General features: G+C 43.7%; 1 protein-coding gene across 1 annotated transcript in view; it reads right to left on the reverse strand.

The window, feature by feature from the left end:
- Positions 1-24,609, reverse strand: part of LOC311224053 (myosin IXB) — a 159,137-nt gene that overhangs the window by 65,348 nt on the left and 69,180 nt on the right. Inside the window, 5 exon segments of the mRNA XM_084308861.1 lie at positions 12,240-12,700; positions 12,703-12,718; positions 12,723-12,749; positions 13,399-13,618; positions 15,765-15,982. Coding sequence (XP_084164987.1) covers positions 12,240-12,700; positions 12,703-12,718; positions 12,723-12,749; positions 13,399-13,618; positions 15,765-15,919 — 879 coding nt within the window. The 5' untranslated portion in view covers positions 15,920-15,982.

Raw genomic sequence — 24,609 nt, forward strand, 5'->3', positions numbered from 1 at the left:
TAAACTACCTGCAGTAAAACAATGCTCGATGAGAAGCCTTGTGTAAACGTGCACAAACATACTGTAAACAAACCAGATTTGTGAGGTTAAAACACTTAAGACGATGTATGAGAGACGAGTAGTTGGCAGAACAATCTTCAGTCTAGAAACCTACGTTGTCGTGGCGACATCGGGAAAGCTCTGTAAGTCTGCGGGTATAGACTACCGGTACTTCCCTCCCCAAGCAATGTGCGGTTGCCACCACGATACGCACCTCCCCGGCGACAGCCGAGACAAGGTTTTAGAGTTTTCACTCTGCTTTTACTTTCGGTAATTTAGCTTGTTTCAAGCGTTCCGAGTTGGCGAGAGCAACTGTTGTTGAGAACAAGCTTCTAATCAGTGAGAAGTTAGGGCCAGTGTCTGAGGACTGGCTGGCAGGGCAGAGGCCCTGCTTGCTCTAAATGGCTGCTGCTCTAGGTTTCCTACAGCACTGCCAAGGCACTGACATGCACACCTCGCTACAGCGTGGATACACTCACAAAGGATTCTAAACAGTCCAACCGCCACAACCAGAATTCCCACATTCATCTGGGGCAAGGGTTAAAACACACACGCGTATGGGGACATACTACTCCCATCCGTGCGTGCACACAAAAAAACACACGCACACACAACCTACAATAATCAGACTCTCGATGCATAATTTATATTTACCTACAACGGGATATAGCCTATAATTGGAGGAGAGAATTTGAGAGCCAAGAACCAGACTAATTAAACCAACTGTCGGCTACTAGGATCACAGTAGTAACAGACCAGGGTAGGACATTTGCTTTTTTGCCTTGCTACACAGATTTGGAGGGGGTATTTTCATAATTTATACGACATTTTAATCAAAATAAAAGTTTAATATTTTTTTGTTTTGTTATGGAGGGGGGGAAATACAGTTTTTACTAACTGTAAACCTATTAACCTAATTTCCTACCTTGTGTCAGACTTTCTTTATATAATCACTAATAGTACAATGATGAAGAGAAACGCCAGCGGTACTAGTGTGTACTAGTGACAAAGTAAGCACTGTTCGCTGCAGTCCTGAATCTAAGAAACAGGCTACTTGGGTGAATTCACATGATGATGGCAAGTGATTGAACACAACCGTTTCTGTGTATGGTTCCTCCTCTATACTTGGATTTGCTGCAAGCCATCTCTATAAGCCACCAATAACTCTCTGTAAGTCACTGTCACCCTGGGCTAAACTCAACTCAACTGTTCACAAAGGCTACAATTCTCTGACGAAGAAGTGGTCTGGAGAGCAGCCACGGGGGGCTTTCGCTAAATAACAGTAGATGTGTCCATTAAGTGCCGTTAAACTCTCCGTTTCATTTCATTCGTGGCACACGAGTGCCAGAAGAAGATTACACTAGCCTAGCGGAGCAGTAGCTGATTGTGATGATCGTGTCTTTCCCGGTGTTCAACGACACTTATCGCAGTGTTACGACAGTGTTGCCCAGCGCTTTACCCTTTCACCGTCTGTAGTGTGATAGTAAAGGGTTAACCTTCTGTAGTGTGGTAGTGAAATGGTTAACCCTTTGGTAGAGCGGTAGTGAAAGGGTTAAGACGTAATGAATGATAGCTCAGTACAGGGCTGCACTCATGACATGTTTGCCCCCCCCCCCCCACCCCAAGGATTGATTTGTGAGGAGGGCAGCAAACAGTGATAAAAAAAATAAAAAGAAAGATGACAATGGTGTCATTTCTAGACGGGCGGACAATAAAAACAGGCATTAGGCTTGTTGTCACATGACAGACAAGAAGCACTGATTTATTTGGAGTGGCAAGTAAACAAGAATGGGGTTCGATGTCAGTGTGGTGAATATGAATCAGAGAGGAGGGAAAGGAACTGGAAAGAAGCAAAATCCAGTGTAATTGTTTCAGCATGGAGCTTCTGATTATAGCAAATCATGCTTAGATATTCACTGTCAACTGGAGCGGTGCTTCTCAGAGTGGGATCCGGGGACCCCCCCGGGGGGGCTTCCTGGGGAGGTCCCAAAGGGTCCCCGGGAAAATGGAGGAAAAGTTAAATTGCACAAATCATTTTCTTCATTTTGAGTTAGCATTACAACGTGAGAAGAATGTATAAGAGTGACTATTCTGGTCATAGGTTTTCACCCTCTCCTACAGTAGGGCTCGCATCGTCAGTGGACCTGTATGCAAAGGGTCCATATCACTGGGGAGGGAGGCACAAATGTAATCCTTAACCAGCCTCTCAAAACATTTCATGACAGAGGTGAGTGCCACCGGTCTGTAGTCATTAAGACCTGCTGGGGAGGATTTTTTTGGTACCGGGATTATGGTGGACACCTTGAAGCAGGCAGGGACCACGGACTCAGCCAGGAATAGATTGAATATGGTGGTGAACACTGGGGCTAGCTGGTTAGCACAGGACATCCGTGCAAGTATCCGTCCTGTTATCCCATCTGGGCCAGCTGCTTTCCTGGTGTTCACCCGCATAAATGCTCTTCTCACACTGTGTTCCGTCAATGAGAGAGTGACCCCCCCGCCTCCACGACGGCCGGTGCGTCAGTGACGTCGTTAGCCGGTGAGCTAGCGTCGCCACTGTTTGCACCGAACCGCACGTAAAAGGAGTTGAGTTGATCCGCGAGAGAGGCGTCGGCACTCCCGATTGAGGGGCCGCTGACTTTGTAGTCAGTTAGTCCTCGCCATAAACCTCTTGTGTCGTTCTGGGCCATTTGTGCCTCCATCTTGCCAGCGTATGTCCTCTTAGCAAGCTTTACGGCCTTGCGCAGAGTATAGACTGTAGCCTTTTACTCATCCGTATTTCCTGATGCTCTGCCTAGGTGGTGCGAGCATTCAGGGCCACATATCTTCTCCGATGGGGTCCCTGGGACAAAAGACATTTCAGCGGGTTTCCTAGCTGCACTTGTGAGTTCGACACCATATTTCACCTGACTGTATGCATGCGTGTTGGAAGGAGGTGCTCTGGACTAGCTACCAGATAAAGTTGAGAGCTCAGGGAATGGTTTTAAGCCAGTCTCGCTCTAGCGGCACAGAGTAGTTTCACCAGACTGGAGCCATTTCAAGCAGCCCCACCCAGGCCGTGGAGGACACCACATCAAACCCAAGCCTGCGGTACGGACACAGCACCACGAATAGAACCATAGCAGCAGGCCCACTGCATGCCGCTACGTGCAGGCTACATTCCTCCTAACAAACAAGTGTGTCTTCCTCTGAAAGAATACTATTCTGATTGAACCGATTACTTAGGACATGTGTTTACGGTTGGGGGCAGGTATCTTAGTGGATCGTCATCGTGGAGGTTGTCTATTTTCTTTTTAGTACAAACGACAACAAAATTCCTGCAAAGATCGTCAGCTTTTAACTCCTACACAAAGAGACGGTTAAATTCTCCACCATCTCTTAACTAGATTGGAAGTTGCTTTTGCTTACATCACATAAAGCTTCTCATTGGTAGCACTTTGTAAGGTCAGCGACAACAGAGGTCAATGTTGAAATCGTTTTAACTTTGAGCACAGCGCTCTGTGGCTATTTAGAGAGGTGTGCCACAGTCCAGGGGTAGAGATGCCGCCTAGTTGGGCTCCATCGCTATCCCCATAAAAGAATGACTCGGCCAGTGCTAAGACATTTGACATTTTGCCAGGGGTCATGTGTCGAGCCCTTTAATGCGCTGCATTACTAAGGTATCAATACTTGTTGTTGCCATACTTCACACAGAAAGTGACCATACCAGTCTAATTTTGACTTTGCCATTACCGTAGATTGCCCTGTCTTTAACACATGTTGTGTTCATATACGGTGTGCTTTAGATGATATCAGCTTACCTTATTAAACGCAATTCACACGGCCATTGATGTTGAAAAGGAGTGTCAAATACTCCATGGGACTTGAAAGTCGTTTTTAATGTTGCTTGGCATGTAACTCAGCCTTCTGAAAACCACTTTTGCTTGTTTAACAGAAACTGAGTTGTTTAACTTTCGCTAACACTCTACTAGAATCCCTGCATGTCAAACCCCTGCATTCAGCTGGGTGCACTTGTTATTAACTCCCGGGTGCCCCTGCAGCTGGGTGCACTTGTTATTAACTCCCGGGTGCCCCTGCAGCTGGGTGCACTTGTTATTAACTCCCGGGTGCCCCTGCAGCTGGGTGCACTTGTTATTAACTCCCGGGTGCCCCTGCAGCTGGGTGCACTTGTTATTAACTCCCGGGTGCCCCTGCAGCTGGGTGCACTTGTTATTAACTCCCGGGTGCCCCTGCAGCTGGGTGCACTTGTTATTAACTCCCGGGTGCCCCTGCAGCTGGGTGCACTTGTTATTAACTCCCGGGTGCCCCTGCAGCTGGGTGCACTTGTTATTAACTCCCGGGTGCCCCTGCAGCTGGGTGCACTTGTTATTAACTCCCGGGTGCCCCTGCAGCTGGGTGCACGTGTTATTAACTCCCGGGTGCCCCTGCAGCTGGGTGCACTTGTTATTAACTCCAGGGTGCCCCCCTGTTGCTGTGTGAATTTGAATAGCTTGTAGTAGAGCAATACAGTAACATTAGAGAAAATAAACAATATACCGTACTTTTCGCACTATAAGCCGCACCTGACTATAAGCCGCAGCAGCTAAATTGAATGATGTGTACATATATAAGCCGCACTGGACTATAAACCGCAGGTGTTTTAATGTTTAATTACCATATGTAATTAGCATTGGGACACAATACTGTCGGACAAATAACAAGAATTAACTCATTTACAAGTTGTATTAAGTTTAGCAAATAAGGGAACAGATAAATAACATTTCAATGCAGTCAAAAAAGCAATATTTAGATTTTTACATTTTCGGGTTTGGTCACGTCGAGTCACATATAAGCCGCACCGTTATATAAGCCGCAGGGTCGAAGAATTGGGGAAAAAGCCGCGGCTTATAGTCCGAAAAGTACGGTAGTGATTGAAAGCCTAGCGACTTTTAAGTTTCATGGAGCATATTTTCAACCCTTTTCAACATCAATGGCAGTGAGAAAGGTAGGCTGAGATCTACATAAACATACACTGTAGGCGGCTGGGTGGTGCAGCGGAGATTGCGCTCGTCACCAATGCAAGAGACTCCGGTCTCGAATCCGGGTGTCAGCATTGCCTCCGGCTTGGGCCAGCCGTCATACTAACTCAATTGGCAGAGTTAGAGGGTGGAAGTCGATGGGTGGGGATTTGGACGTTGTGGACAGCGACGCCTACAGGTCGGTTGGGGGACGCCTGCACAGCAGACAGGAAGTAGCGGGGGTAGTGTGAGCCTCCCATGCGTTACACCTCGCCACTGAGAGTCCGCGCTGGCAAGTGAAAAGATGTGACAGGCTGCCTCCTCGTGTACCGGAGGGGACACGTGATGCAAGGCTTCTATCCTCCCTACAACCGACCAGTGGGGGGCATAGTCGAGCAACGTTCAAGACAGGGGAGGGGAGAATTGGAAATACGAAATTGGGATGGGAGAAAAATAGAAAACAAGGAGAAAAAGTAGATACAAAAAAATAAACATACACTGTATACACATATGCACACACATTTTAAGACAGGGACAATCTCTGGTAAATTCAGAATTAGACTGGTATTGCGTCGTACAAACGGAAAATGGATCTAGCAGATCGAAATCAAATAATTGGAATATTTTTTCTCCAGACTCATCGGCCACAGGTAAGAGGAGTCTAACGTTAATTCCAGCTCGATTGTCCATTTATTTCATTACAATCCATCTGATCAACGTATGATTTCGTACTAAAGAAAGCCGTTACTGACAATCAAGGAATCATAAACGACCCCCCCCCCCTTTCCTTCACGCATGATGGAGCATAATGTATACCGATCATATGCATTTGAATTTTTAATATAGCGTGTATAGGAACGAAACGCCAATCGATTATGTATAATATGCGTCGGGCCTGTAACTCGCGTTCTAGGAATTACTGCTCTACACTCTAACATACTTATATTCACGACAGTATTAACACGACAATGTATGAATGGAAAAATATAACGTTCCGACACCTGGGACGATAGATACCCGATGTTGAATGGGCCATAGTAATGTCGATATAGCTATAATATTTAAAAAGTTATAGCCCTGCAAAGAAGGTGAGCGACTCCATAGGCTTACAGCACTGGCAGAGAGTGGTATAAGATGGGCAAACTGCGTGGCAGACAATGTGTTAAGCACAATGGCAACACACTGGCCAAATATAGCCATGACTTAGAGTGGGCCAGTGGGGTAACCCAGAAATATGAGATCAACAGCAGACGCACAGACAGAATGGCCAGCGACTACACTAGACTTCCTGAGCAACAATACAATACACCGGCATGTCCACACACCCTGCGAACCGACTAACCAATGGAAGAGAAGGACTGCTGCTGTTACTTCCTGTGTCATAGCCACTCTGCTTCCTGTTAAGGAGAGCTCCGGCCCGGTGATAGCAACTTCCTGTGAGTGGCATGGATGGGGCTGGGGAGTTTAGGTTACAGTATATAGGATACCGTAGAAAGACAGGGAAATGTAGACATGCTTTAGCTCATTGGACTATACATGCAATCGATTGATAAACTGAAAGATTGGCAGCATGACCTTTCCTGATCCGGCATATAGTAAAATATAGCTTAATTTACTAGCCTGAATATGTGCCTCTGTACAAATTAATATTGGAAATCTATAAGTCAGTCTCACTCATATATATGTCAATCTCAGTAAGTTAATGAATCTCCCGTCAATCAATGAACCCAACTAACTAATGATCACAATTAATTTAATGAGAAAGCTGGGAGGCATAAACATTCAATTCGCATTGTCGCAGAGCGGATACACACTAGAAAATGTAGTACACACACACACACACACACACACACACACACACACACACACACACACACACACACACACACACACACACACACACACACACACACACACACACACACACACACACACACACACACACACACACACACACACACACACACACACACACACACACACACACACACACACACACACACACACACACACACACACACACACACACACACACACACACGGAACTGGAACAGAGTAGCTTTGCTCAGCCCAGCTAACTTCCTGAGTGCTATTTGATCCATAATGATGTCATACAGTCAGCCAGGCAGGCAGTGTGGCTGGTGCTGAACTAACTGAGAGTGCAAACATACATTACAGTAAAGCAAACAGGACAGAAAATAACTCAACAGAACATAATTGGCCAGGTAGGTAGACAATAGTAGCTTGTGTTCTGTTCTGAAGCTATTTAACAATGGAGTGGCTATGCAAGCTATGTAGGGAATGCTGCCAAATGTCTTTCATAAAAAGTGTCCAATGCTACCGAGACAGCTGAAGCAACCCTGTAAAAGATGATGGCAAAGAAGATGAAGAGACGGTGTTATCAACCAACAACGTTTCTCGCTCTCCTCTGTACAACTTAAACATCATGGTGCTGTAGAGCAATCAATGAACTAATGAGCGTATGAACTAATGATGTAGAAGAGATGGTGGTTTCAAGTGGTGGTTCCAGTCTTCTCTGTAAAATATGTTGAAAACAGCAAGTTGTTTGATGGCCTCGTACCTCTTAACAAAACAGGAAACGGTTTACTGCTTTTAGTGTTTAAATGTGTTAGAAATGAAAGGCGCATCTGGTGGCTCCCCAACATAACTGAATCAAAAGCTTATTGAATCTGAAGAAACGCAGCCCATATAAACACAGTCGACAACATTCGGAACTCATCCCACACAGAAACTCAAGAACAGAAACAACAACCATACAGACTAGTGACACACAATCTTCCTGTTGCACTTTGCAATGTGCCCGTGTTCTGTAAGAGGAGGAGGTGCTCGCTGACATTAGGAAGAAAAAGCCCTTCAAAGCCTGGCAGGGAAAAACAGACACAAGGAGAGACACACACAACAGAGGAATAACCAGTCAAACCAGTTCAGTGGCGAAATCTAATGTAGAGCAGGTTAGCTTCCAGGTGAACTCCTTTGTACACTGGAACCCTATCTAATAGGCACAATAGAGTGTGGGCACAATAGAGTGTGGGCACAATAGAGTGCGAGTGCCATGTACTATGGACAAACTGGGCAGCAATCACGGTCTCATCTGATCTACCCCATTTCCATAGCGTTTTGTGGGGGGGGGGGGGGGGGGGGGGTCTGATATGTTTTTGTCAGTTTCATCTTCGTTTATGATGGACAGAAGAGCAGCGCAAAATAGAACAGAACAGAACAGAATAGTTCAAGTAGGCCATCTTTACTGAATGCTGCAGTATATGAGAGCAGAGCACAACACATAGGCTCTAGAGCCCTCAGTCATAGACTCATGCTCCACCACCAGTGATCTCATCTCTTCAAAATGTGACCCTGGCCTGGAGAGCTCCCTATAGCTTCATGATATGTGCGTGTGCACGCACACACACAAACACAGTATGTAGTCGAGCAGTCGAGCACATTCTCTCTTTTTTTTCCTCATTCACACACCGACTGTACGTTGAATACAGAAATTAAATAATGACCCGTCAATTTTTTTTTATTTCATAAAACTTCCAAGATCTAAAAATAGTCTCCCACAAACCATTCATAAATCATTCAGTGGAACTCATCTGGAAGGAATTACAATTTGGAAAGAAAGAAACAGCAGGGAACATAATTCAAGAGGAGTTATTACTTCCCCAGTAGAATAACCCTGGTTTCTTGTGTCAGCCATCTTGTGAGTACTACAAGAGACCCGTACAGAACCAACTCAAACTGAAGGGTGCAGAGCCAGGCTGATCCCAGGCTGACACAAGGCATAGCCACTTCTCCCCGTGTACATCTTTAACCTTTTCAACTCTCTGTGTAAAATACATCCCCAGTGGCAGGTGAGCTGCAGGGGAACTGGTAATGCTGACAAGCTGGTTGACAGACTACCGACCGACTAACTGACCAGTGGGAACCACCGTCTTTGCTCTCTTCACAGGGCCAGACCAGACCAAACCCGTCTCCCTGTCTGCCCCTCCGACCACAGTTCTGAACTAGGGGGGGGGGGGGGGGGGGGGGGTGGACTGAAGCACTGCATTCTGGGATTGACCGGCAGAGTGGCAGCCTGCCTGCCAAGGGGACGAGAACTCTGCTGACGGAGGGGGGAAAAAAACATGCCTCCTCCCTCCCCTTGCTCTCAGAGGCAAGTACATCTCTGACAGACTGACAGGCATTGCGGGACCTTTGAAAAGCTGCAGCCTTCGACTGAGCGAAGTCTCTCCGGTGCAGTCATGGGGTTTGGAGGAGATCTCAGAAAGCAGCCATTGTTCAAAGACGGATTGATTGAATGGATACTCCCTGCCAAAGATGTTACTGTATTGGCCCATGGTGTTGGCGGTGTCAGTGAATGTCCAAGCTCATATGGTACTTGTAACTTCACAAAAGAACACTCCAACACCTAACTAACAGACATTATATTCTGTTCCTAATTGTATTGTATTGGAGAGTGAAATCACCAGGCTGAAGACTTCATGTGAGGAGAGCCACGGTGGGCTAAGGAACTAATAGAGATCAGGGAGTTTTCAGTGCCGTATTTTACTTCTAATAAACTGCATTCCTCACAAGGCTTTGTTGGCTGAAGCCCTATATTTAGCCACATCACTGAGAAATGAAACCGAGAGCTATGTAGGAGGGATTTACTGCCAGATTATAGCAGAGGCCCATTAATTCTCAACCCCAAGGAAAGCTATCGAATCACAATCGAAGACTGAGGTTTCTGCCCCTTGTGTGTGTGTGTGTGTGTGTGTGTGTGTGTGGGGGGTGGAAATAGGGTGATTGTGTTGAGGAAAGAGTGCTCCTGTTCTGTAACATCCAGATTACTCTCCAGCAGCAGGGAGCAGTGCCTTTCATCCCTGTCCCATTCAGTCTTTCGGTGCGATCGCTAACTCAGTCCATCTTCAACAGGAAGTGCTTCACAAACATCCCATGACCAAAGGTCACACACGGTCGTTCATAGACACAGACACACACACACACTGCAGAAGCAGAAACTGCAGAAAGGTCAGGACTATGGGGTGATTGAACCCTCCACAGTAATGAAACAATCACAACTATTGACTTCAACCATTGTGGTGAAGGGAATTTTACATTACATACTGGCAATACGTCATCTACACTGAATATTGAGCGCCATGCCTCCATTTTGATCACGCCACAGCTCTTTTGAAGGGAAACAACTCAAAGATAAACCGGGATTAGGCAGCATTTGTTCATAAACTACAACTTTAGTACAAAACACAGGGATATAAATCATGCTGAAGACCATGAGGGCGGGTTTCATAAGCACAGTATTAAATGTCCAGGTAGGGAAATGAGGAAATATCCTGCAGCTGATTGGGGAAATAGGCCTGCCTGAAAACAAATCAAACGTGGTGGCCAGTGTTGGAAAGCTTGACTTAACATGATGCAGAAACAAAATAATTTTCTTCAAACAATGTAAGCAAGCAACACAGTTTTTATTCCAGTTCCAGGCCAAGTACAATGGTGGTCAATAGGAACGGTGTCTGTTTTCCACAGAAAGAAAGAAGGCGCGGCGGCGGAAAAAGCCAAAGTACAGATATGTGCCGGTCTGATGTACGTCACAGTCCTCAGTCAATGCTGAGTCAAAGTATAGGAGTGATGCATGTTTAAATAGACAACCACAAATCATAACCCCGCGCTAAATTCTACCATATGTGAAAGTGGAGAACCCCTTTCTCATTATGAGGCCCAAAACAAAAACAAACAAACTGAAGTAGTTAGCCACATAGATCTAGGAGCGCATTTAAAACCCACACACAAAGAAAAACAGTACAGTAACTAGCTCTTCATGACACAGCCTTGGGTTGTCAAGCCATGAGAAAGCATACAGATGTTCATTTGTGTGAGCATGCATGTGTTAATGCCGTGCCTGTGCATTATGCGTCCGTCATGAGAACCAAACAGAACCCTGCTCGACTATGAACGAGGCCTGGTCGTCTATCTGACTGTCCGTCTGTCTGTCTGTCTAATTAGATGTTAATACACTTCAAGTAAACCCCAGGATTGTGTTGTGCAGTTCCAGAGGAGGGATACATTTTAGTGGTCAGATGGCCTTCAGTGGAGATCTTTGTTACAACTTCTCACTGAGAATGACATTTGTGGATACTTTCCAATAAGATCCGATTTCAATTGTCTGTCACTATATGTATAAGCACCTCCTCTCTAAAAACAGGGAAGAAGGGAGAGGGAGAGGAAAGAAGGACATGGTCACCTGACCAAAATGTTGACCGCAATCGCAACATAACAAATTTAAATAAAAGAAAAAGCCGTCCATTACTGTACCGCACATTGTCCTTCATAGCATCAGGTTTACTCAGCTGTTCCAGATAACAAACAGTCTTATTTAAGTTTTGTTCAAACTACATTCTACGCAGCATTGCTATAGACAAGAGGCCCTACTAAAGGGTTAATCTAAAGGCCTCTTCAACTTCCCATCCTCTTTTACATTTCTTCTTTCTGAGGAGACCATAGTCTTTAGGACAAGTCTACTGACCACAGATCAGCAGATCACCCCCCTACACATAAAACAAAGGAGCTCAGCAGCTTCCAGACAGAAGGAAAAGACATTAGGCTCATATATGAGATGTGATACTGACGTAACCACAGTGCTAGAGATGGTTACCATCCCTTCTACTTATACGAGATATACATCTGTATATTTAGCATCCTTTTGTGTGTGTGTGTGTGTGTGTGTGTGTGTGTGTGTGTGTGTGTGTGTGTGTGTGTGTGTGTGTGTGTGTCAGACGAGTCACTCCTGAGAAAGGATCATCCATGGCGAGTGTTTGAAGTGACCTACCGGTAATTAAAGTAGACTGCAGAAGAGCTACTACTAAACTTAACTAGGTGCAACCGTGAGCAGTAACAGTTACAACACGACAGCGTGTTTGTCCTGTGATTGGTTCCTCATGTGACTAATTAGGTATACAGGGATGGCAAGCAGCTGAGAGCCCACGGGCCTCTGGCGCTCTCACCTGTTGCAAGCCCACACAACCCCTGTCTTTCTCTGCCGTACAAAGGCAGGCACGGACTCGTCAGACTGTATCCCATCTGTAAACCACAAACTGTCCCCCCCCCCCCCCCCCCCCCCCCGCCACCTGTTCCCCTCCCCGCACCCACACACGACCTCCCTCCTGTGTGGCCCTGCTCCTCTCTCACCTCCAGTACGGGACCGGCCCCGAGTATGGTCCTCTCCACCCCGCTGGCGTAGCCCTTCTGGCTGAGCGCGGTTAGACAGTGGATCAGGAAGTTGGTGCTCTGAGTCTTCCCCGACCCGCTCTCCCCGGAGATGACGATGCACTGGTTGATCCTCTTCCTGAGCATGGCGTAGTAGGCCACGTCGGCGATGGCGAAGATGTGAGGCTCCAGCTTCCCCAGCTGGTGGTTCTCGTACATCTTGACGTACTTGGGGTTGTAGATGGGTAGGAACTTGAACGGGTTGATGGCGATGAGGATGCTGCCGGCGTAGGTGTAGATCTTCCTCTTGTGGAAGCGCGTGCGCAGGTTGTTGAGGATGCTGTCCTCGTTGAGGGCGGGGAGGTTGCAGAGGTCTGCGAAGTCGTCCTGTGGAGCGGGCAGGAAGCCCCGCGCGGCGAGCCTCTGGGCCTGCTGCTCCTTGGACAGGGCTGGGAGGTGGACATACTGGATAGTGCCGTCGCGGTTCCTCTCCTGAAGAGAAGAGAATAGAAATCCTTTAATAATCCAGAGGGAAATTCGGATCAGATCGCTCACATTGAACAAGAATAAACATTTAGGTATTCAATAGGACTAAAATAAGAATATAATAATATAAAAAATAAGAATAAAATAGAATAAAGAATAAAATAAAGAATAAAATACGGTCCGGGATATACATTCTGGTATGTATATACATTCTAAAATCTTAAATATACAACTATCCAGCCAAAAATATATAGAAATATACAGTAACATGTACAGTAATAAGTGTGAAAATGTAAAGTGGCCAGGAAGATTTCGCCAGGCTGTACGGTCACCCTGTGCTCAGTGATGCAGTGAGGCACAGTGATGCATTATAGAGTCTAATGGCTATTGGAATGAAGGACTTCCTGTGCCGTTCAGTGTTATATCTAGGCCCGTCTTAGTCTAATACTGAACGTGCTCCTTCTTTCAGCCAAGTCTGTGTGTAGTGGGTGGGAGGGGTTGTCCATGATGGAGAGGGGAAAGCAAAGTAGTTGAAATGTATCTGTAGGTAGGGATGCACGGATACGCTTTTTTTCACTGCCGATTCCGAGACCTAACCTTTCAGACAGGTTTTAGGACAGCAGAGCTGATTTAATGGTATTGTACACCACTATACCTGCAGTAGGAAGTAGAAGCCTTGACTCTGTGGGTGTTCCTCCTGGGCCTTCCTGGGCCATAGCAGAACCCTCTGTACCGGCAGGTCCCCGGCCTCCAAGACCCACTCCTCCCCACCACACTCCTTCACCTCTGCCAGCACATACAGACGGCTGGGGTCCAGCCCCATCTCCAACGCCACATCTGAGATCACAGAGGCGGCCGTCGCATCCTTCTGCACCCTGATGAATGAAGAAATATGATTACCAAAATGTGATCAATTCAACAGTAGTTCTTCCTTGTAGATTGCTAATAGACAAAATATTGAGGGTTTGTTTGTTTGTTTATTAACACAGTTAAACAGAAGTAAAAACAATACATAATAAGTTATAACGATTGTGAAGGAGAAGTTAGAAGCCTAGAGGCTTATCAAGAACTTCCCGTGTTTTATAAAATCAAACATACAAAAATACAAAAATACAAAAAGCTGCATATTATAAAATACCAGAATACATTCAAAAGATTTGTGTTAATACAAACATACATACACACAGTACATAGTCATACATGCATATACTGTATACTGCGTACATAATAATATAACAACCCACCCACCTGCCTACAAACCTACCCACCCACATAACCAAATGCATACCTACATGTATGACCTATTTATCTCTCTACTACTTTTGAATATGAGAATTTTTAATAAGCAGAGATGGAGATTTCCTCAGCATAGGATCAGCTGCATTCCAAAGATTGGACCCTCTATACCTCACTGAGAACTGCCTAAGTGAAGTACCACAATAAGGTATATGCAGGTCCCTGGACTGACGTGTAACATATGAATGAACATCTGAATTAAAAGGGGAAAAAAAACGATTAAAACCATTTGGTAGATTGTGATCATGAATGCATTTGTACACAAATATACATATCTGTAAAGAATTAACCTCAGACACAGTCAGAGGGTCTCCAGAGAACATCCCATTAATGGAATGCACTGCCAAGGCAGGTCCTACAACTTGTACCGACTTGTCATAAGCACATAATCTTCGTCTGCATATCTGCTCATTATACAGTATATATCTGTCAATATGTGAATAGATAATCTTATATTTGTATCTCTTTTTTATTATTGTAGTGTTATGGTTATCTTGATCTGTCTTTTATGTATGTTTGTCGTGTGTTGTGTAGGGCTGTCTTAAATACTTCGAAGCTTCGTTCGATGGCACAAGCTTCGAACATTAAAAAAAAATCGAAGTAAAAAATAATGCGTGTGCGTGTGTGTACGCGCGCATGGGGCCATTGGGTGGGGCCGGGGGACAACTACACTGGAGGAAAGTAACCCAGCTCAGCACTGCCCAAATTATATCATCACTATTGCCTGTTTGAAGGATATCATCCTCAAACACATATACACCTACATGCCTTGTAGAATTCCACACATAAGAAAGAAAGATACTGGGATGAATAAACAAAATAGGAAATAAAATGTAGAAATGCATGCAATACATAAATAAATATGAATCTCCATATATGAAATAGAACATTTAGATAAGGTGCTACGGAGATGTTTTGGTGAGTTTTGTTTTTTTGTGGAAGTAGCCCTTCTTAAAAATGCATGAACATTCACTGATAATTGGTCTGTAGTGGAGTCTACAAGGTCTACATTGCCGGACCATGTAGAATCCGGACCTTGTAGACTGACATAATTCTGTGCATAGTTTAGTCTACACAGGCCATATTTCAAATAATCAAAATCTTACTTCATTCATCTTAAACATTCTTGATTTGGGGGATTGGTAGTTCCCATGAAATCTGAAGTTGTTCAAACGACAACAGCGATCCACCTTGAATTAAATCACACAGCCAAGTGAAACCTTGTTGGCTGCATCACAGTCACGAAAGGGGCTACTTAATTCATTAATCCAATCCACTTTATTTATAGAGCACATTTAAAAACAACAACGTTTACCAAAGTGCTGTACAAGTCCCACAACATAAGATACAAAAAAAATAAAAATATTATAAAAAAGTTTTTTTTTTTTTTTCTTCGAAGCTTCGAATTAAAATCGAAGCTCGGCCCCGAAGCTTCGATTGCCAAAAAAAGCTTTGAAGGTCAGCCCTAGTGTTGTGTTGTTATGTGCTTGTGGTACATTGCTCCCGATAACAACACAATATCCCTCAGGGATTAATTTAATAACATTCTCATCTTATATAAAAGGTCTGAGGCTGCCTTTGTTTAGTTTACATACAGTACATCGCCCAGAGAAAAAGGCCACATCATATGATATTGACCCATCTCAAACCCTGTCCTCTTCTCTCGATCCTCCCATCACTGCTGTTGCTTCCCTATAACAGTTAACAACTGTTAATATAACAAACCTGAGGCAGCAGTGGGCGGAGGACTCCGCTGCCAATCGGGGGTAGATCTGGAGCAAAAAGGAGCGGCCATCTTGGGGGCTAGCTGGCCCTCCTCCCCCTCCTCCTCCTCCACCTGCATTCGTTGCCATAGTGGCAGCGCCATCTCTGACACTCATTCTGAGCCAGGGGGAGTGGCCTCAGCATGCCGTACCCACCGCCTCGCTCTCACCACACGGCACCTGAAAAACACATTTATTTGATTGATTGGTAATCATGTCATTTTGTTAATAATATACTACATTGGCAATTGATTACCAAAAAGGGAGACAACTCTGCAGTTTACACATATAGTTATAGTCTTCTCCAGAGTCAGAAAAGAAGATGGATATCAATTTCCTCTCTGTGCATTCAGTAGAAAGCTATCTGGCTGCAAGCTTAGCTAACATAGCTTAGCACAAATTAATGCAAGTGGATACGGATCAGCTAGACTAGACGTTGGCCAGAGTTTTAAGGTAGGCTAGATGATCTGTATCTGCTTCCATTAATCTGTGCTAAACTAGGCTAGCGTTCAGCCGAATAGCTTTCTACTGAATGCACAGAGAGAGACATTTGTATCCATCTTCTTGTACAATAATGTTGGCATGTTCCTTTAAGCAGGGAACAATGAGCTCCAACTTGTAACATCCAGCAAAAAAAAATGCTCCTACCCTGAGGCTGTAATAGTCAGGAAATGGATGTACTGTAGGCCTCAGCAGCGGTTTCAGTGAATTAGAAACACTGAGATACTCCAGATTGGGAAATGTTTTCAATATGGGGCATTTGCAGGATTCTAAAAGCCCAAACTATTTGTCATCTTGGCACTGGGCCTGCATTTCAAAATGCTAACAAAAAAGGGTTGCTTTATAAACAAAGTCTAACAAACCACAGGCAGAGCGAGCCTCTGGCATTTGGCAATAGGATCTTCAGACTGAATGTATGTGAACTTTTAGTTGTTTGTCTTGGATTAGCCTAGATAGAGGCTTGTGCTTGGAAGTGTAACTAGCTTCAGAGAACATAGCCCTGATAAATAGGCTACAGGTTAATAATCAGTGGATTATGAAGGACTAAATGAAGCAATGTATGCCAAGCAAAAAAAACATGAATCCTTTGCTTCCCCTGGAGAAATGTTCTAGAAATATCAGCCAATATCAAAATTACAACAACACTGCATTCCATATCATAGCCTATTGTAGCGATTCACTAGATTGAATAGATTACTGTACCATGTAAGGCAATGATCATATGATTAACTGTAAACAGCTGTAAAAGTCCATGGGTTCATGCAGCAATAAGCTCATATTGGTCAGAATTGGTCAAGCTGTTACTGGAAAGGGGCAAGACGAGCCAGGGGAAGTCTATGATTAGTAAGGGAAGTCTATCCTCTGCTTCTTGACCTGTATTTAGCCTCGATGAAAAAGGCCTACATTATCTGCTAATGCTATGATGTATTTTTCAACGACCAAGAAGCAACTACCTGAAGACGTGGGTTGAAGAGGTTTGTGTAAGAATATATGTGGTTTACAAAACCTTAGTAACCTGCAGATCACTTCAACTGTGACGCTGAGCGGTTACTGTGCTTCCCCGTGATTGACCAAGTTTCAGTTCAGACATGATGATGTCAGCAAGATCACCATGGAAACAACAACATAACAAGCAGGAGGATAATGACGAGGGACACGCGAGACGGGTGCTAAATCACTGCGAGGCCACCGTTGTCAAAATGTTTAAGGACATCTTGAAGTGTAGTCTGTTATTTTAACTCACCAGTCACCACCAGACATATTTCACGTTATGGAAGAAAGTAAACATTTACCCTTCAGCAAGCGACCACAATAACCATTCGTTATTGAAGCTACGGGGTACCTTAAAGGACACACACACACACAGAGGATTGCCAAGAATCATAATAATAAGCTCTACGAACTGAAAAAGCTTTTGCCTTGCGATTATTTTCCTCTCCGAAATGTGAAAGTAAACATTTAGGCTAAAGTTAAAACAAGACAAGACAATCATCTATACAACACTCTGCTACTGTAAGCGAGTCAGAGTCAGATTCAACCGCAAACAGTGTATGATAAAGCCACACAGCTATTAGTACAACCGTTTCTCTCTGCTGCGATTGCCTGATATCTGACTGAGGCGACGAACACCCAGGGTTCTGTTTGAATTCAAGAGAAGGAAATACATGCTCCAGACCGTCATCTGGCATCCAGTCCCAATTAAGCTAAATCCAATCCATATAATCCATCAGACAGCGCTCATGGTGTTGATGATGATGATGACTCATTTCCAATGCATATGGCCGTCGCATGTTCTATAGCTTCCCTGAAACTTGACTGTAACTCTAGCTGCAGCAGCTGTAGCAGGACGGCTGCTCTTCCCCTGGCCTACAAAAATAAACACTTCCACCAAGACCACAAGTTCACACCATCGCCACGCATACATTGCCCACTTTATGACACACACATATATACAGTACACACACACATGCACAGCACTGTATATATTATACGCACGCACAGGATGTTAAGAGTAACCCGTTTACGCTCATCATTTGGTTAATTTTGACACAATATGTGACATGACTTATTCAGTCAGCTATTACGGAATGCAATTACAATCTTACACCACACAGACAAAGTGTTTAATTAATTTAAATTCGAATTGAAAGAACTGAGCAGCTGCTTAAGTAAGTAACACACACACACACACGGTCATTAATAACTCAAAGCTTCAACAACCCAGGCCCTCCACACCACAACTCCAGGATAACACAATATTCTCCCTCTTTGGCCAGCCTCCAGTACTAGGATCCCACAGTGACATCACAGAACACTAAACAGACCCTTAAGAGAGAGAGAGAGAACACATGAGAGGCTTGTTGAGGCTGTAAACTAAAAGGATATCACAGATTTCCTGATTGAGGTGAAACGTTGCCAACTACGGCCATCCTGAATGTCCGCCGATTATAGGCCTAGTCAACTATGGCCGTCTTCGAAAGAATGTCAGCTGACTAATAGTCATAGATAGAACTTTGTCGACTATTCGAATAGTTGATTTAAATTGACAAATCTGTAAAATTGTGGGCGGCTACGTGGCGTAGTGGGCAAGGCGCTCACCACGAAATCTGGAGACGCTGGGCTTGCCTGTTCGAGCCCAGCGCTCCACATTTGCTTTCAGTTTAGCTGGTCGTCCGTACTAATACACATTGGCCGTATTAGGGGGTGGGAAACTGATGGGTGGGGATCGGGCGTTGTGGACAGCGACTCCTACAGGTCGGTTGGTGCGCCTGCGCAGTAGAATCAGGAAGTGTCGGGGGCAGCGTGAGCCTCGCACGCGTTACTCCTCGCCACTGAGAGATCGAGCTGCGCAGGTGAAAAGATGCGACTGCTGTTACCTCAAGTACCGGAGGGGACTTGTGCTATGTATGACTTAGTCCACATTGCAGCCGGCTTGTGGGAGGCAAGAAACAGCGTTCGTGACAGGGGAGGGTTGAATTGGATGATACGAAATTGGGATGGGAGAAAATATAGAAAATGGGAGAAAAAGTGGATCAAAAAAATATCTGTAAAATTGTGTTGCCCACATGCAGGAGGACCTCTTTAAATCTAGTGCTTCGTGCTTACCACATGTGCTTATAGTTTTCTTGGAAGTAGCTCCTTAAGTGTGGAAAACTAAAACATTAAAATGACTGACTTCGTCAGCTAATTGCCAAGTAGGGGACAGCAGCGGCGCTATTATGAACAGAATAAGAACCAGAGGCAGTGGTGAAAGCCTTCTGGCGATGAACCATATGATTGGCATCTGTAACAAAATAACCTCATGACAACAAGGTCCCCAACTCCTTCAACTCTGAGGCCCCCATTCCAGATGATAACATGGCATGGACAATCACTAGTCTATACAGTCATTACAATCAGGGCTGGGCGATATAACGATAACGATAAATATCGCGATATATTTTAATAATCGATATCGAATATCGAAATTAAAAAGAAATCGAAAAATCGTTTTTTTTTTTTTTTTTATATACCTGCAACAGGGCAGTTTTAAAACCAGAGACAGTGGACAGACTTGTCTTTCTTGCCTGCAACTTAAAGTAATGGCTTTGCTTGTCCAAATGACAATACTGACCAAATTCAGATTTCTTTTTCTCTTGTCCATTTATTTTGTTTGCTTTCTAATTTAAAATACATTTTGAAACCGTCTGTACACAGTAGGCTATGTGTGCTAGCAGAACTAGACTCCAGTCACGAGTCACAGTGCACATGTGCGGTGGTTTGTCCACCAAAAAAACGCCAAAAGATCGAAAATAAACTAGCAGAGCCAGAACTGTTCAACTCCTCTGGAGCCACAGCCAGCAGAGAAGCCGGTTTACTTTAGCTTTTAAACCAGCTGCAGCCTGAGAACTGGAGTGTGAGGGGATGTAACACTAAAGATGGCGGCAATGACAAAAAATTGCTGCAAAATAAACATACATCTGTTGTTAAAAAAAATAAATAAAAAAAAATTTATACTTATAACAATTTGATAATTATCGATATCGAGAAATAAAATAAAATTATCATATCGTTATCGCGATATGATTTTTTTCCATATCGCCCAGCCCTAATTACAACCATTATATTGTATCATGGCCTAGGTTAACAGCAGAATAGTAATAAAAATAGGATAAAGGTTCAGCATAGTTGTGTCATTTGATTCTGTATGGCTTTGTCTCGTTTCTTCTACCGCAAAGCACTCAACCTCTGGACCAATAATATCAGTGGTAGCTTGGTAACTCCGAGCTAGTTCTTCACTAGGACATCAGAAAAACTGAAAAGTACACAAACAAGGTGGAATAATATGTGTGAGCCATCTAGTTATCTGATTGGACAAAACAGGAAGTTTCACAGGGCATATGTCACATGATGTGTGAGAGCAGTGGTTATCCAAACAAGGACACCAGTAATTAGTTAGTAATATTATTACACAAAATAAGACATACAGTACTGGCACTGCAATAAGCCCACTAGGCTAGTCTTATCATTACAATCTAAGCTAGCAGGCTAGCAAGGCATCTAATCTTAGAAGACAGAAGCGTCTCTTTCCCAAAACCCATCTCCAACTATAGCTGGCACTGGACCACTGCTGTGGTGGTTACTGTGCCAGACAGGCAGGCTGGCAACAGACCATCCTCTCTCCCTGACAGTTAACAGAGAGTCTCTTAGGCAGACATTATAAAGCTGTTACCATCGTTTCTCACTTTCTGTCAACTCAAAGAGAAATGTGACACTGAGGAAGAGCAGTGAGCTATGTCAGCATAGATTCAATCAGTGAAAATCTTCTTTCACCGTAGCGTAGTGGTTTAATAGCACTGTTGACTTGCCTCACAGCAAGAAGGTCCTGGATGCAAACCTTACGGTGGTAAAGAGGTTAGCACTGTAGCCTCACAGCAAGAAGGTCCTAGTAATCTCAGCAGGCGCCTTTCTGTGTAGAGTTTGCATGTTCTGCCCATGTTTGCGTGTTCCCCCACATCATAAAAAAGACATGCATGCTAGGTATGTACTCCTGCCATTGCCATTGACGAAGGTACTGGCATTATAACGGGAGTAGGTCCCCGGGTGCTGCACTGTGTGGCTGCCCACTGATGGATGAGTCAAATGAGGAATTTCCTCTCTGGGATTAATAAAATGGCGACTTCTTCTTCTCTTCTTTGGCCAAAAGCAGCCAAAGCACTGACATCCATGTTACACTATCTGTAACTAATATTGATGTAGATAGAACAATGATCTATAGCATTAGTGCAACAGCTGAGTAAAGTACAGGCTGATGGGCCATGTTGGCGGACTCTGCATTAGTAATGCATGTAGTATGTGAACTCTTAAAGCCCTCTGGGGAAAGAGGAGACTGGTCTAAATCACTATGTATGTCGGGCAGGCTGCACTGCTTTAGTAACCAGATCCAGGGGTCTAGTACTGTAAGCAGGGGGCCGACAGTTCATCATTGGTGTCATTCTACCAGAGATGGTTTATTTGTTCATCCTGAAGAATAAGAAATGTTGTAGTCTGACACATGCCGGGAATAAACAGGCCAAGGGAGTGACTTGGCTCACATAGAGGTTATTGTTACTTCTCTGTATGAATAAAGATCAGCAGGTTCTACATTCCTATTGGTTTTGCTTTCAATTGCAGATCCAAACCGCATGGTTTAGAGATCTGCAAGTAGTGATGTCCAGATCCAAGTTCTTTCTGCCCCATATCCCAATGTGAGTCATTTAATGAGTAGGGCTGGGAATCACCAGAGGCCCCACGATACGATATTATCAAGATACTAGTCAGGATTCAGGATATTGTAATATCACAATATTGTGATTATATTGAGATATATTGCATTGTATTACCTTTTTCAACTGCAAATTATGACCCCAATGGAAAACATTGTTAACATCTGCAATATACAGTTCAGTTCAGTTATTTTTTATTTTGGGTTTTGGACACATAACGGTCATTCCATAAATCACCAAAGTTTTACCAGCTGCTATTGCAGCATTGTCCAATTGTCCCCGAAAAGAGCTAGGGAGAAGCACTAGGCTTGTCGGGCCCTACCCCTGAAGACTTACGTTTCATTTTTTTTTTTTTTTTTTTTACATACATACATAGTAGATACATACACATTTCAGTGCACACATATAGTACACATTACAGTACACATTACAGTATAGTATAATATACACACACATAAATATATAGACCTACCGGTATATATATATATTTTTTTTAATAGCCCATTTTACTGCAATAGAAATGACTGGATAATATATCAGCGTTTCCGTTAGCCGGTAATTACCGGTTTTTGACCGGCAAAATCTGTTGAAGTCCGACTTATTTAATATCTCCGGTCTTAATGTCCGGTGAAAATAATTCCCTGAGTCTAAGCACAATTTGATTATTTGAATTGTATTAAAATAGGCTAAAATTAAATAGCCTATGCGATGAACGAAACGATCATTACATTTGTTTCCTCGTTGCTTCTAATAATGACAACGACGTTGTCGGCGAGAGCTTAGTGCTGGTGTGCGGACTTTTGTGTGAAGCTGCAGAGCCAGAGAGGCAACGGCACAATGCAGTATTCCAGCAGTACTCCAATTCGGCCATTTTCAGCCAATGTTGGGTGGGGGGCGCTGTTGTGCGGTTCCCAGAAAAGAGCCAATAACAGCTAAATCAGCTTCTCTGCAGCGCCATACTCTTTGCAAATAAGTCGTTGCGAGGTGGAGAGAGTCGTCACGCAAAACACGATAATGTTGCCATCTCTCTGCTTTCTCAGTTCTTCGCTTGATATAATTAATACAAATGTCCAATATAACGGAATTCGTTAGCTCATAAAAATGTGATTATAACAGACTGCTGTTTAGTGTCGGACCGACTGCCCACATACGCGGTCTATTTTAGTTCAAGTCAGCAGCAGCACGGAGTATCGAGGGACTTATTTTATTTGGAATATATTAATTAATGACTGTATACGCAAAAGTAGCCTAGTTTTAAGTAATAATATTATAAATCTACATGCCTTGAGGATGACATTCTTTATATTGCCTGCCTATCAATTGTTTTAAAGCTCAATAAACTATGACCGGAATTAATCTCATTTGTCCGGTAGATTGAAATCTTGCAGGTCACGGAGACCGGCAACAATTTTTTCTAACGGAAACCCTGTAATATATATATATATATACGGTATATATTACACACATAAACATCATCTGTTTTATCTAATAAGATAAAATTTTCAGTCTGTTCACTCATTCAAGCCAATTTCTTTTAAATATACACTACCGTTCAAAAGTTTGGGGTCACTTCGAAATGTCCTTATTTTTTTAAGAAAAGCACTGTTTTTTTTCAATGAAGATAACATTAAATGAATCTGAAACACACTCTATAATATATACATTGTTAATGTGGTAAATTACTATTCTAGCTGCAAACGTCTGGTTTTTAATGGAATATCTACATAGGTGTATAGAGACCCATTTCCAGCAACCATCACTCCAGTGTTCTAAATAATGGTACATTGTAGGGGTGCACCGATATGAAAATTGGCCACCGATACCGATACCGATTGTTCAACTAACACAATCGGCCGATACCGATACCGATACCGATAATTGTGGCAAAAAATAAGTATTTTTAATTTTTTTTAATATTTTTTTTAAATTTTTTTTAAATTTTCTTTTAAATTTTTTTAATGAAACTACTGTATATTTGTATGTGTGTTTGTATTTGTAGGCCTCTTTACTTACTTAAAAAAGGAAACATCAAGAAATATGTTTATGGTATCACTGATCCCTCTCCCAGTATCGTCTGGCGGCCTGCAGAGGGATACTATTTTCTCAACCAGAGCTTTCAACCAATGCAATGGAACCATTCTGGCGGCCTGCAGCGGGATACTATTCTCTCAACCAGAGCTTTCAACCAATGCAATGGAACCATTTTGATTGACAGTCGATTCGGCCAATTACGCCACACCGCTAGCACCCACCTCCTGCTTACCACCAAGCGAATATTCATTTTTCTACTTCGGGGCATGCCGCCATTGATCTGCTTGTGAGAATGCGAGTCAAACTCAGAACCGTCCACAACAAGCTAATAAGTTAGCTGCCCGGCAGTGCCCGCCGACCAGCGCGCTCCACAGGATGGCCAAACGAGACACAATGATTTTACTGCAACAAATGTTATAATAAAACAAAGCCTTTCTATACATTTGTCTGGTTGAAAACTTTATTAACAGATTGCAGAATGTGTAGTTGGGTACGGAATGAGCAACGGAATGTAACCGAGCTATGCACGGC

This window comes from Notolepis coatsorum, assembly GCF_963971535.1.
Source record: "Notolepis coatsorum genome assembly, chromosome: 2".
Taxonomy (NCBI): domain Eukaryota; kingdom Metazoa; phylum Chordata; class Actinopteri; order Aulopiformes; family Paralepididae; genus Notolepis; species Notolepis coatsorum.